The following is a 14,958-nucleotide window of genomic DNA, read 5'->3' as shown; positions in this document are numbered from 1 at the left end:
ATTTAAACGATACCAACAATCGAGTCCTTGACTGACTGGATCAATTACGATATACCACATGTATATCACGTCGAGAAGTAAAAGAGATGCCGAAATATAATTGTTGTGTTCCCTTTTACTTTTTTTAGATACTGCAGCAAGAGCGCTTAGGTTTTTTTTTCTTCGGGAACCTTCTGTTTAAATCCGTGTACACCTGGTGACACGAATTCCGTTTTCTACTGTGCCAACTGGACCCCCCTTTTTTTTAGTGAATTCCCACTGGGGTCATTCTTGCCCCCATTAGCCCCACTATATATACTGGACCCACTTTAAAACGTTAGCGAACTATTGAAAACCCCCCAAATTTTTTTATTCGGGTGGAGAAGGAAACAAGAAAAAAAAATGTCTTCTTGCTTACAGGAAAAACGCAAATTAATCAGACTACGACAAAAGAGGTAGGTACCTCCTTTTCTTTTACACGGCCGTCCAGTTCGGCATTCGTATTTCCGGCGAAATTCGTATTCACGAAGATATTACGGGCAAGTAGTCCCTCCTCTCTGGTCTACTTAATACGTACTAATTTTATCTGGGGTGTACTTAATGTGTACCTAGTGTATACCCCCCCCCCCCCCCAAATTTAATGTTGATCCCGGGTCGGCTCTAAAGGATGGGGATAATTGGATGGAGTGAGAAAAAAAAATTGTGGAAGTGGCGAAAGTTCACTTTCCTTTTTACTATTTGTTTCCTTCTTTCCTTGTCACCGGAAGAAAGGTGAATAGGTACGTCGGAATTAAATGGGGAACTAATAAACCCATAGGCCTTAAAAAAATGAATTTTAATCGGCCGCAAAGAGTTCCCTTCCCTTCTTGGCAACTCATTATGGATATCATGGATCGAATCCATGTATATCTCCTGTGCCGATAACTTTTCTTACTTATTCGCGAACGAGTTTGCATTCATTGGGATCCCTCCCCCCACACAAAAAACAACCGAGAGAATCGAGTTACCCTTATGTGAAAAACTAGCCTAATATGAATAACGGTATCAGAAATTTAGAGTGAGAGGGAGAGAAAAAAAAATATTGAATAGCTTGTGATAGTCTATTCGCGGGGCATCTATGGGCGACTGGACGTCGAGAAGCAACCGGTCAATTCCCCCTCATCAACAACCGGAAGAATCGGGTTACACTTATTCGCCACATTTTAATATTAAAGAAAAGAAACAAAACGTTTTGCATTGGGGTAGAACAACAATATCATTTTGGCTTAGGCATCTCTAAATATGTTTATATAACCGGGGCGTCTTCTTCGACGATCGATCTAATTTAATTTCTTGTGATATACCCCTCCCAGTTTTTATTTCCTTATTTGTAAAACGTTTCCGCTTTGGAACTTTTTTTTCCACCCTTAGGTTTTTCTTTTCTCGCCATCTCTATATAATGTATTCTTTACTAAAATGTTGACTCCGAGAGTCTGTCTTAAAAGAAACGACTCTGCAATGCTTAAAAGATCCTTATAGTCGATCGCTTGGAAGTACTGAAACATTACTGTTAGTATACCAGCAAAATTGAAAAGACAACTGGAAGAACGATAAAGACAGAAGACACCAACGAATGTATGTAATGCTTAGGCGGTAGCCCTGCCTACTTCAAGATGGGCGTCGTCAAGGACGTCACGACGTCACGACCTGACGTCATCGCCGACAATTCGTTTTTATTTTTAGAAACGAGGGCAAACCATTGGATCACGGAAATTTTATTACCTTTCCCTTTTGTTTATTTACCGTTTTTGCTCGTCTTTTATACTGTAAAGAAGTCTCCTCTTTACATTTGTGTTTTGGTCATGGGTTGGCTTTAACGATTTCAGCCGCGACTGAGACTCGGCTTTTGGTTTTTCGATAGGCTTGCTTTCTTTTGTGATACCCTCTCTTAAACCAGATGCCTTGAACTTTGTCCGTGGCTGTTATTTTTACTTTTCTGGCGTCCCATCCCAGTTTTATCTCTTTTTATTGTTTCCACCCTCCCGTTATCTTTATTAGGGCAGAGACTCAATATTCCCCTCCACAAAAAAATTTTGCCCCATTGATTGAAGACATTTCATTTTTTTTTTTTTCTCTCTGGAAAAATGCCTTGATCCCACTGGTTTTTCGACTGCCGGGATGAGGATGAACCATTCATCTTTTTCTTATTCGTCTTGACTATAGTGTTTTACATAAACATGCACGAGCAAATAGTGCAAGCGGGATAGAGAACGTACGTCAACTGGCCCCGTGTATTGACAAACAATCGAAAGGGGACAGCGTTAATCGTTGCCGCCCAAAATGCAGTCTACTGAGCCACTTTTATTTCCTGATTTCCGATATTTTTACTCGCCACGTTTTATCTTTTCATGATTGGTCTCCGACGGCTTTTCTTTTGAAATTTTCTTTTTACTGAGGCCTTCTTTCTTTTTAAAAGTCCTTTACATCATTGTTTTCATCTTACTTCATGTCAACTCATGGGATTAAATCCGTAATCCCCCTCTCTCTTTGATTGCAAAATTTTTTATTTCGTCGCTGCGACACACTCTGCTGTGTGGTTTATAACAACGTCCAAGCCTCAGCGTTCCTTGCTTCAGCTAATTCGCTTTTATAGCGCACATGTCAGACGGTTCAGCGATATAACTTATTTGGTACGTTCTCGATCTTCCCTCCCCCCCCCCCAAAAAAAAAATTAAAATTCGCAAAAACAACTTCGTACAACAAGCACTTGATTTGGGAACTAATGGTGACGAACGGACTTTTTCGTATTGAGAAAAAAATAGGAAGCGAGAAAAAAAAACTTCACGACGTTGTCGTGATTTAACCTGTCTGTCTGAATGACCATGTCAAGATCGGTGGGACGTCTATCTTATTGTCGGCTTTTGTCCAATATTAGAAAAGCAATATTGCGATTTCAACGTAAATGTAACTTACGTGCTAAAACTGTAAATGGGGTATAGCCATTGTCATGCCATGTTTACTTTGTTATTTTTATTGCTTTTACCCGTTTCGACAAACACCGATTTGCCTCTCATAAATTTTGGTTGAAAGAGTGAGAGTGCTTGTTTACCCTCACCTTTCCGTTAAATCCCCGATTTCTGCCGTAAGACGCCTGGAATCTCAAGGTAAGACGGATGAAAGAAATCCGGTTTTGAATCTAGTAAGATAGTCATAATATTCGCTGTACTTCCTTCCTATCGACCAGACCTCTAATACATCGGCTTGTCCTCTTCCTACGTGTCTACGCTTCACCGAATCACCCAACGGGGTATTACAATTAGTATAAATAATTTTAATCGTCAACGACGAACATCGATTCGCCTCTATTTTCTTTCTCTTTCTTCTGTAGGCCTAGATGGGCCATTCCCCGAAGCATGGCATGACGAACATTGATTAGCCGCTATTTTTCTCTTTCTTCTTAGGCCTTTTTGGGCCTTTTTCTTAAAGCACGGTATGAAGAACATCGATTCGCAGAGTAAACGAGTGCATAAAAAAGACTACTGAATGTAGGGTAAAATAAGGTAACGGCCTTGACGGGCCATTTTATTCTTGCGCGCCCTAGCATCCGACGGCTTTCCTTCTCATCCGTTGCGCAGTGCGCACTAGATCGTTTTTATCACTTTATCGAGGCGGCGATTTCTACGAGCGTATTTTCCCCGATTTTACGTTTTTCATAAGGAATATCTGGGACATTGAAGATAGAGTAAGGAGTAAGAGAAAAAAAAACGATATAGGCTTAGGCCTACGTTATCTGGGTAATATATGAAATGATGGACCAAATTGCAAAAAAAACAAAAAACGTTTGCATGGGCAATAGAAACTGAGAGAAGAGGAAAAGGAGAGGGGAAACGACAAGAGGCGGGAAAGGTATGAATAGTGTTAAAAAAGTTTACGGAGGAGAGAAAAAAAAATGACGGGGAGAGTAAAACAAAAATGTTTTTTCCCGACTATAAGGGCTTTGACGTAAGTTCGTTGGCGAGGAGAGCAAGAGAAGAGGAAGAAAAAAAAAATAATTAAAGAGGTAGATGAAGGGAAATGAAGAAAAAAAAATGGTCGGCTACAGGGTGAGGTCTGGCATGTCTCGTGACGAGTTAGTGGAATCGTCGTAATTTTCTGTGAGTGGGTCGTTAACCTCGTCGTCTACATCAATCCTTTCCGTTGCTGCGTTAAAATAAATTGTCCTAGTTTGGACGGTGCTTTTTTGGCTTATTCTTAATGCGATTTCTAGTTTTCGAATATTTTCTTTTGTTTCTTGATCTGCGAATAGGTCACAATATTGCGACTCGTTTAACCCTTGTGAATCTACTTTCCCGAGTAAATCTGTCCCTACAGCAAATTGCCATTCTAACTGTACCGCTGCGGCTTGTCGATTACTCGACATTATGGCTATCATTAAAGGTGTTCTTCCAAGACAATCCTGTGCTGTTACATTCGCCCCCCTTTTACATAGCTCGAAAATAACGTTAGGCCCTTTGGCCACGGACGCCAAATGCAGCGCAGTGTCTCCGGCTACATTGTGCGTTCGGACCTCCGAGCAATGTTCTAATACGTGCTTTAAAATTACTATTGATGGCCCTGCGCACGCAAGGAGTAACAGCGTGTTGCCATCTTTTTATTTTTTGTCAGGCCTATAGCGAATTTGAAGGAAATATTGGACCATCCGACTGCTGTCATATCTGACAGCAGCCATGAATGGGGTGTTGCCATCCCGATCAGTAATCTCCATATCTATTCTGAACACATCGCGACTTAATTGTTTTGCCAAGTTAGGACTATTACTAATTGACAGAAAATGCATTGCGGTTCGTCCAACAGAGTTGAGAATATTGAAATTCACGTACACGTACGAGAGAGAATCAATAGCCCTCTCTGATGAATTTAGAACCGCGTAATGCAAAGCTGTGTTTCCTTGGGCGTCTTGCGCGTCGACGTCAGCTCCCAGAGCTGTTAAGGATGAGATGATGCGGATTGCGCTAGCTTGTGCCGCCACAATCAATGGAGTCTCCATTCGATTGTTCTGGCAATTTACCCCCGGGCCCGGCGACACTTTCGCTAACTCTTTGTAGTTGTTTTGTCTGACTAAACGGTGAAGAAGTCCATCGCCGTTTAACGGTTCACAATTGGCACGGACTTCGTTAACTCTACGTGAATCACTCATGGCACAGCACAGGGATGGGTTAATTAGGGACAACTTTCACGAACACTGAACTCGATGAAGTCTTGGGGCACACTGACAAAGTCTGTCGAGAACTATCGAACAGCTTTTTGTTAATTGTTTAATAGTTTGCTGAGGAGGGAGAAATGCGATATCAATTTCGAAATGTGTTTTGTTCAAGTGGGGGCAGTATATTGCTGTGTTTCCGATTTTTCTTTTTCTTGGGTGGCTACTCTGTCAGCACATTATTTTTTCGTCGTCTGCGTTCTTGCACCCCCACATCGAAATGGGTCAAAATTTCTTGCAGCCCTCCTATTCTTGATTTATACTTACATAGAAGAAAAATCACACAGCTGGTGAGGATGACAACTGAAACTACTGTAATTAACGATGCCTTGATTTTCGCTGCCCAACTGCTGAAACTCCAGAAACGCGATTACTCTTTTTCGTCAACTAAAATCGCTGACAAGCTTCTTGTATTAGATTCGTGGATCTTATTTACGATTTCGTTGACAGCATTAATTTGTTCGTATTCCGGTGTCTCAAAAATATCGTGGGAATTTAACAAATACTGAGCTTCGTTATCTTCTAGCTCTGTAAACTTTGATGTAAGTTTGAGCGTAGAGAGATGAACCGTTGGTTGTATTGCACTCCATTCATTGTCTTTCCAAATATATAGTTTTCCATTTAAATTGATGAAACTATTGAACTATTGAACTATGAACTGACTAGAACTTTTCACATGTTAAGAGTGACAATTTTCTCCCCCCTTCCGTGGTATTTAATCCACTCTTTCCCTCTTTCCCGCAGATTTTGAATTAAATATTTATCTTTTTGTTTTATATAGCGCCTTGACACACTCCGCCGTGTGGCTTATAACAGCGCCTTAGCTTTTGCGGTGGTTGCCTCGGCTAATTTGCTGTTATAGTGGGCACACGTCCGACGGTCAGCAGAATATTTGTAAAAGGATAGAAAAAGAAAAATTTGTTGTAGGGGGGGGGACGAAAGGCTTTTCCCTTTCCAAAAAAAAACAATAACTTTACACAAAATCTAATTTTCGTCGCGGCATGGTGGCGAATGGATTACATCGCTGCTCTGACGGATCATCAGGTCTTCCCGATCGCTGGATTTCCCAGACCCACATTTATGTTACGCTTCCCCCCGTAAAAAAAATAATCTCACAAATCGGTTTCACATTTTATCGGCCTGCCCAAACGACCATACCAAGGTTGGTGAGGCGTGTCTTCTATCTTATCTTCCGGTTCCCGTCCGTCCAAACGTTCGACGGTGTTAACGGTACACTCTTTTAAATTCCGTTTCCAACGAGAGGAAGGAAAAAGAGAGTTTGTTTTAGTCTAGTCAACTGCTTTTACAATCCGAACATCTTTTAAGTAAGTCAGACTTCCGTCACAATTAAAAAAACTTTTCGTTTTAGTTTGTTACTATTTCCCTTTTCCTTCTTTTTTTTTGAGCGAACTCGTCTGTACCGAGTATTCCGGTCAACTCCCCCTTATCTCTTTGTAAACCATTCCCTACGATTGGTTAACGTGATTTGTTTTCCAAAATTAACCAAAACATTTTTTATGTGGTTTCGTTTTGCCATCACATTTCTCCCCGTAGAGCGGAGCCTCACCGTGGGCTTCCTTTCTTCACTTTTTCTTAGGCCATTTTTTTCCCTTTTGTCTAGTACTCCTGTACTGTTTTCCTTTGTTCCCAATTTTCCTTGCTTATACTAGTTGCCTCTAACTTATGTAATAAGTAGATAGTAAGATGGGTTCCACAACAATTCGCAACCGCAAGTTGCCTTATCTTTAACCCTTGTAAGCACAGCCTTACATATTATCTCCATAGCCGAGCTGGAAAAAATCAAACCGGTCGTCCGACCAACCAGGTGGCGGAAATCAAAGCCTGCATATCAGCGTGTAAAACCATGGGGCGTTACCTTTCGTACGGAAAAATAATGCCGTCGTCATATTTTACTTCCGACTCTTCTAAGCTACTGTTTCACAGCAAGCCTTGTGAATCCTTCGGCAGTGGCCTAGAGTGGCACGGAATCTAATCAAACTTAACGCCATTCGATAGAGCTCGTTAAGCCGATTCGAATGGTATATGGGAAAGTTTGTGCAAATGAACGCATCTCTGAGTAAATCGACTTTAAAGTTTTTGGTTTACCGGGCTTCCGTAGCGTCCTTGGCCGCCCCTTTGCGCACCCCTGAGCCCACCCCTCGTCCCTTGAGGGATCACCCCTATTTTATTTCGCGGTACCTGAGAGCCTTTTTTTCGAAAATTTTTTGCCCGCCCCCGGACTCGAACTAGGAACATGCTTGCTCAACATGTTATGGAAAGAAGGAGTTATGGAAAGACGGATATTATTATTGTGACAATGTCACTTTGACAGGCGTGTATTTGGTAAGCACTACAACTGAACACGTCTAGAAGCAGAAAGAGAGAGAGAAAGAGAGAGAGAAGGCACACTTTCCCCGTCTATTTAAGGGAAAGCGACCAACTACCCAAACCCATCAAGAACACTGCTACAGTTACATGGTTCCCTGATGGCCAGGCCATACACATGTCTGTTTAGGCCTAACACGTCTGATAACCTTTCTAGCTGGGAAGGAAACCCAATGAGGGGTATACGAGGAACCGGCCGTGAGCCCTAGTTCCTCGTGCACTAGTTACAAGTGAAACCCAATGATGGGTGTCCTGTACGAAGAACCGGCCGTAAGCCCTAGTTCCTCGTGACATTATTGACCGGATGTCAATACATCTGTCTGATGCTTCAACTATTTAAATCCCAAACGCCTAAGTGCTCATTTTGCCGACGGTTTTTTGTCATTTTCCAACTGACACCGTAGGTGAGATGGATAATCTAAACTGTTTTTTTTTTCGATCAACCGAGTGGCCGAAATAAAGGCATGTAAAATGGCGTGTAAGATTACATCACACTAATAGTTATACGGTAATGATAACGCCGTCACGTCTTAACGTCGTATTTCCCGTTTGATTTTATTTTTCTCACACGTGGCACGAAAAATTCAACCGATGTTTGCGTCTGCATGCCGTTCATCGTTACGGCCGCCAGGTCGATATCATTAATCATCAACGGGTCGAAAATTTTATTTCGCGTCTTTGCCAAATTTAAGCAAGCACAAAATGATTTTTAACGGGCGTAAGCGAAGTATTTAACGCCTAAGACACTCTATGCAATTAACTGGAGGGAATAATAAACTAGGGGCCTGTAGGCCGAACGACTACTGGGAAAAAAAACCTTTTTTTTCTGGTGATTGAAAAACTTAAAGATCGGTTGGGTTTATTAACACCCTCAGACACAAACGCTGCATATCCCCCATATAACCGCGAAAAATTGTTCACACATTTGCAATGCGTAAACCAAAAGTTGCCTGGATATCAATATGGAAAACGCACCGTCAACGTCTGCACTAATCACTCTATAAGTAGTGAGGGGAACGAGTTTCCTAATGACTGTCTTCCCAAGCCCGCAATTTTAGATAGATTTTTGGGAATTCCCAGTAATGCTGACGGCCCTGAAGGTTATCCAAAAAATGAAACGTAATCGTTCTAGCGAGTAAGAGAGAGAGAAAAATAATAGTTAAACTGGGGTGAATTGAACCTTTTCGGAGGAGCGTTATTGGAAAAAAAAATCCTGACCAGTGATCATCGTCGGCCACATCAGGAAACCATTCGCAACACAGTTAACCCTAAAAACGCTCGAAGAAATGAAATATGTCACTTTTTCCGTAAAAAATCGAAAAGCTTCGCATAATACAAGTACGCATAATAATACGAAGGGGAAAAATGTGTTAACTGGGAGAAAAGAAAAAAAAATGCAGAAAGGTGGGCCAAATCGGCTGGCCTTGCCAACGACTGCCGACCTACCCCCAGGTGCAGTTTTCGGTTTCTCAAAATGTACCGCGGGACGAGATAACTCCTGGAGCTACAAATACTTTAGGGGCGAAAACCAACAAACAAACAAAATTTGCTAAACTTGGGGGTAATTTTTCCAATTCAACTTAAATTAATTTATTCTTGACTGTATGAAAAACAGTTTTCAACGTCTAGGATTCGCGTAAGCCACTGAGGTAATGTAATACAAGTAAGAGAAAGATCGTCCCTGTTTATTCGTCTTGCGTGATTTCTAGGGGATCGGTAGTTATGAAAACTGGCGGTGAAGTGTCGCCCGCATTTAAATAAAGGTTTTGCGTCGGTGGGGTAGCGCGTTGGGCGTTAAGCAGTGCCAACTCGACCGCTCTAATTCTGGCCGCTGTCGATTGGTCATTAAATAAAATACAATATTGTAGCGCGTTCATGTCGTTTTCGTCTGACAATTCGAGTAGGTCTTTTTCCCTGACAAATTCCCATTTTAACAGCACGAGTGCGGACCGCTGACTTCCTGACATTATTGCTGACATCAACGGTGTCCGCCTGCTGCTGTCCTGCGCTGTGATATTGGCCCTACGCGCACATAGCTCGGTAACTACGGCTGCATTATTCAGTGCACATGCTAGGTGTAGTGGAATTTCACCTGCTGAATTACGAATATTTAAATCCAAAAAATGTTCGAACATATGGCGTAAGATATTTGCTGATTTTCCGGTACATGCAATATGTAACATGGAATTTCCCGCTTTGTCTAACTGTGTAATATTTGCGTCTTGTTGCAAGAGAACGTCAACTGGTGTTTCGATTCCGCGTCCGACGGCATTTTTCAAGGCGCTGTGGCCGTTGTTGTCAATATTATTAATTTGCGGTGTTCTAGCAAGTAATTTAATCATTGAAAAATTATTTAATTCAATAGCTATGTGGAAAGGTGTCTCATTTAAACGCGTTCTAGTCGTTGGATCGTAACCTAAATGGAGAAAGTAATCTACCATTCTAAGGCTGCCGTGTACGACAGCCACAATGAACGGATCGTATTCGTTGCGGTCGATTAAATCAAATTTTTAAAAGAGGCAACTTTCTACATATCAGTTTAGCTAATTTAAAATGGTTTGCGAGAGCCAGCAAGTGCACCGCCGTTTGCCCGTCGGAATTAAGGATGTTAAAATCCGCTGCAGCGGTCGAGAGAATCTCATCCGCTTTTTCCGACACGGTCCAAACGGCATAATGCAGAGCTGTGTTACCTTCCTTGTCCTGTAGATTGATTTCCGCTCTTAGCCAGAACAACGCGGCCATCTCGCGGCAGGCTGTGTGCTGTGCGGCGACGATCAACGCTTTCTCCTGTCGATTGATTGTAACGTTCTCGGGGCCAGCTGACACGGCGTTGTCGATTCCATTTGCACTATTTGTACGGGCGCAGTTATGAAACACGCTTTCGCCGTTCAGTGGTTCGGTACCACAACGCCTATTGGTCAGAAGTTTACTTCGGTCACTCATTTCACTACTTGTCCGCGACACAAAAATTTGGGCACTGTTATACGCTGAAGTCAAAGCTGTACTGACATAAAAGGGGTTGTGGGTGCGTGTGGGAAAAAAAACTTGTCTGTTAATTTTTTGATGTACGATTGACAGCTGCGTAAAGGACACTGTACTAACGCCAACCGACACCCGATTTCCGTTCGCTTTACTCGGTCAGCATATTGGCTTGCTGGCGCCGTCTTTCTTGCAGCCGAATGGGAAGATCTTCCAGGATTTCTCTCAGTCTAATCATATTTGACTTATATTACCAAATTATACTAAGTGCAATTATGGAGAATAGAGACGCGGCAATGACTGAGATTAATGATGCCTGGAGTTTCGATGTCCATCCCTGGAGGTTCCAGTGACGAGACTCTTCATGCTCGTTCACTATTATCGCTGACAAGCCTTTTGAATTTGATTCGTGGATTTTGCTGACTATTTCGTTCACTGAAATTATTGCTTCATACTCCGGTCTATCAAAAATGTCGTGGGAGTTGATTAAATATTGAGCTTCGTTGTCTTCCAATTCTTCGAATTTTGCTCTAAGGCTAAGGGTAGAAAGATGAGTCGATGGCTTTATTGGAATCCACTCGCCGTCTTTCCACAAATGTGGTTCTCCGTTTAAATTGAAAATTTTATTAGGCCAAAAAAATACTTTTCAGTTTGTCAAAAGGGAATACAAACAACTAGACGGCGATGACAGAAATTCAAATAACTATATAAAAAATGGCGTGGGGGAGTAACATTGGTCTGCACCTGTGACGCATTATATAATGGACAATAAAGTTGATCAGAAATTTTGAGCATAAAAAAATAAAAATTACCTTTCAGTTTGCCAAAAGTGAATCCAAACAACTAGACGGAGATGACAGAAATTCTAATAAAATTATATGTAGATATTTCCCGATAATGTAACAATTCACGTATAAAAGTTGTCGAGAGAATGAGGAATCCAGCTGACGAAAAACCTAATTCTTGTAATGGTGTATCAACTTGAGTTCCATAAACACTTCCTCATTCCCTAAACACATATTACAAATTTTAGGAAATGTTCATTGTAATTTCATTATTCCCTTTTTGGAAATAGTTTGAATGTTATAACTCAAACAACGAAATAATTGAAAAAATTTTCTTTCAACTAAAAGCACGATTAAATATTGTTAGAAAAACAAATTCTGACATTTTATCTGGCCACTCTTATTTGTTAATAGTTGTCATCCGCCATTGATCGTAATTGTGATGATTTGTATCAATTATACCGCCAATGATTTGTACTTTTGTAGTGTTTCTAGAAAATGAATTTTCATTATGATTACGAGACTGAAATTTTTAAATGCAACATCCAAATATGTATTCCTATTCACAAACGACCCATCTGAATAACATGCACGGCAATAAGGTAGATATGGAAAACATTCTTGTGACGTTTAGGTTTTGAAGGTAACAACCGGAAACATTTTAATTTTTTTATATTGGAAAACAGATACCTGATTTCATCTGTATTTCTTATGCAGTATTGCTTTAACTATTTCCAAGACAATTGTCAAGGTACTGTATGCGAGATTAAAAATGATGCTTTGTTTACGGGCTTCTTGGTTGACTATTTATTTAATTAATCCAAAATAATCCAAATATTTTTTCAGGTGAGATGGTGGTCGCCTCATCCATTAATGACCTAAAATTTGCAAAGGTAAGGAACAGGAAGTATTGCACATCAGGCTACTTGTACGTACCTTATTTCAAAATTGTGTTTGTATCAACCAGCACATAAAACTATGCAGGTCCAAATGACCTATAATATAGAAAAGTCCTAATAATATAGAATAGTCCTAATGACCCCGATTAATAATTAACAATTTCCTCCTATATAATTTGAAAAGTCCTGTATAGAACTTTGCAATAATTTTCAAAATAAAATTTCAACCTGATATCTCATTGAGAGAATGAGTCGGTTTATTGAATTTATCCAATCGAATTGTTTACCACAATCACCCCTTTATATACTTTGCCGAAGCTCAAACCATGAGAGTGAAATTCGCATAGTGCCGTCTCGTTTTTCATATGTAAGTTAGCTTATTTCCATCTTAATTTTTTAGTGAACATTATCCTCTTGGCCTTAACTATAAAGTTAATTTTTTAAAATGTTGTTTTCGCTTCACAACTATCGTAAATTTTAAAAATTAACAAATTTCCGTGCTTGCTTTCCGTTTATTTCTTCCGTAGCTCGATAAGTGGTTTAGCCTTGAACGCGTTTCCCTCCTCTACCGATGCAAATACAAGTGCTCGAGTTTCTGCACTTTAAAAAAGTGAAAAACCTTACTGACTTAGTGTTTCACCGCTGCTGTCCTTCCGATGACTTATGAAATCGACTGGGCAGCTGCAGGTGTCGACAGTGCCATTTCGACATGAAAGTGGTCAACCACAGGGGGGATTGGTTTGATTATCTCGTTAATTTACTTTGGCTCCTAGTTGGACAAGTTTGGCGACGACACGGCAGGCGTAGTGCTTGGCAGTTAAACAGTTAACGGTGTCTCCAGTCTACTGTTTTTAATATTGATGTCGCACTTGGTTACTTCTTCGACAATTCCTGTCACACTGTTCGAACGGGCATATTTATGCAAAACACTATCGCTATTTAAAGGTTCGGAACCTACACGTTTACTGAGGAGTCGTTTTGAGGCACTCATTCCACAGCTTACTGGCTGCATAATGTTACACATTGAAGTTGAAGGCTGAACTGTAACAGAAAAAAGTTATGTTGGCGTGTGAAAAGTCCCCGTTGAATCGGAGATGCTCATACGGTTGTTGGAAATTTTTCCCCTGTGTGTGGCGACTTGGCATCTTTATGATCGAACCCCCCCCCCCCCATTTTTCTTCAATATGATTCCCTTATTGTCGCTTGTCGAACAATAAGCACCAATTTGGGCTGGATTATACTGCTTTCATATCTAATTCCTTTAGTTTCAAGGTAATCTTCAAACTTTTTTCCAAAATGTTCTCCATCACCATAACTCCAGAGTACACGAATTTTGTTTTCAATTTGGTCGAGGACCATGGCTTCGTAGAGGCGAAAAAGGGTACGCTCGTTTGGGATATTTCATTTTTTCATAAAATCATATTTTATGTTAAAATATTCGGTTAAGTGGCGGTAAAGTCGTCCTTAAATAACACGAAATAATTAGTACCACCAAGGCTTGTGATGGGCCCCAAACATCTGTGTGTATTATGTCACCAATTTGAGTAGTGTCAATGGTTTTGGTTGGCAATGGAATTTGGCTAGTTCACATATTCAACATAATCCAGTATGAATAGTTTGATTTTCTGTTAAGTTGTGAGACCTTTGTTGAATCCTTTGTTGATCATCTTCGTGAGGCTATGGTATTCGGCGATGTTGTTTTTAACATTCAATTTGACCTTGTTTTAGCTGCAGAATTTTTCGTGTGTACTATCTACTATATGTTATACCAATGTTTGTCTTCTTTCTTCATGTACATAGCAGGAAGTCTGTTCTTTCTTTTTTCTTTGCTTCCCACTTTACTGTAGTGAATTCGCACTTCCATCTTATCTCGTTCTAATTCTTTATCCCAACTACAAAAAAACACGGTAATACACAAATTCTAATAACAACAGACGTTCCCTAGTCTTTTATGCCATGCTGGGAGCGTTGCTCGAAGATTTGCTCCTAATCCAACATCCACTTCGTTGGCGGCTTTTGGTTTCTGTTTCTGGCATCTCAGGTTTCAATTTAAGTAGGTAGGTCATTCTTGCTTCTTTTCCAGTGAGGACTTTTTGACTTTTCGGGTTTGCTTCACTTTATCAAGCATGTTGTAAAACATTCGTGTAGCAGTCCAAGAATCTTCGCCGACTAGTCCGAGCAAGTTGATTAAAAGAAATTATAGGGTTGACTTCACATTTTTACTGAAACAGATTTCAATCCAAAACGTGGTAATAAGCAGCGAGCAAAATTAGAACCGCATCTGATGCGGGTCCTTCTATCTGGAACCAATGTTGTTTATCGATGGCGAGATGCAGTGCTTTTCCACGGCTGAAGATAAATGGGGATGTTCGTATATCTATTGTGAGAACCTTTCTCACAGGGAAGCTGCAGTCTTCGTTCGATGGTCCCATTCGATGGGGGGATATTTTTCCAAGAAAGAGTGAGCTGATGCATTTCTTACACTTTAAAAGCAATCGATTGCGTACGGTCGGCATATTCCTATTTGAAAAAAAAATAATAACAGGTTAGAGATAACAGAAAAGAGCACAGAAAGAGGAAAATATTCAGTGTCGCACCTCTCTGTAGTATAAAAAATGACTACGCTCTTATTTGTTCCAGGTTACTAAAATGAGAAACTCGCAAGCTGTTGTTGTGACTGAGTGTTTGTAAA

The 14,958-nt window shown here is 40.6% G+C and overlaps 1 protein-coding gene across 1 annotated transcript; it reads right to left on the bottom strand.

The window, feature by feature from the left end:
* Positions 1-9,288: 9,288 nt before the first annotated feature.
* On the bottom strand, positions 9,289-10,546 carry LOC124323170 (ankyrin repeat and death domain-containing protein 1B-like). Its single transcript, XM_046784318.1, has 3 exons — positions 10,194-10,546; positions 9,771-9,925; positions 9,289-9,695 (listed from the first exon to the last, which is right to left on the bottom strand). Exons 1-3 carry the CDS (start codon positions 10,544-10,546, stop codon positions 9,289-9,291), a joined length of 915 nt encoding a protein of 304 aa, XP_046640274.1.
* Between the last annotated feature and the right edge of the window lie 4,412 nt (positions 10,547-14,958).

The sequence above is a fragment of the Daphnia pulicaria genome, chromosome 1, assembly GCF_021234035.1.
Source record: "Daphnia pulicaria isolate SC F1-1A chromosome 1, SC_F0-13Bv2, whole genome shotgun sequence".
NCBI classification, from domain to species: domain Eukaryota; kingdom Metazoa; phylum Arthropoda; class Branchiopoda; order Diplostraca; family Daphniidae; genus Daphnia; species Daphnia pulicaria.
The sequence above is the reverse complement of the archived record's forward strand: the minus strand, read 5'-3'. Positions and strand labels throughout refer to the sequence as shown.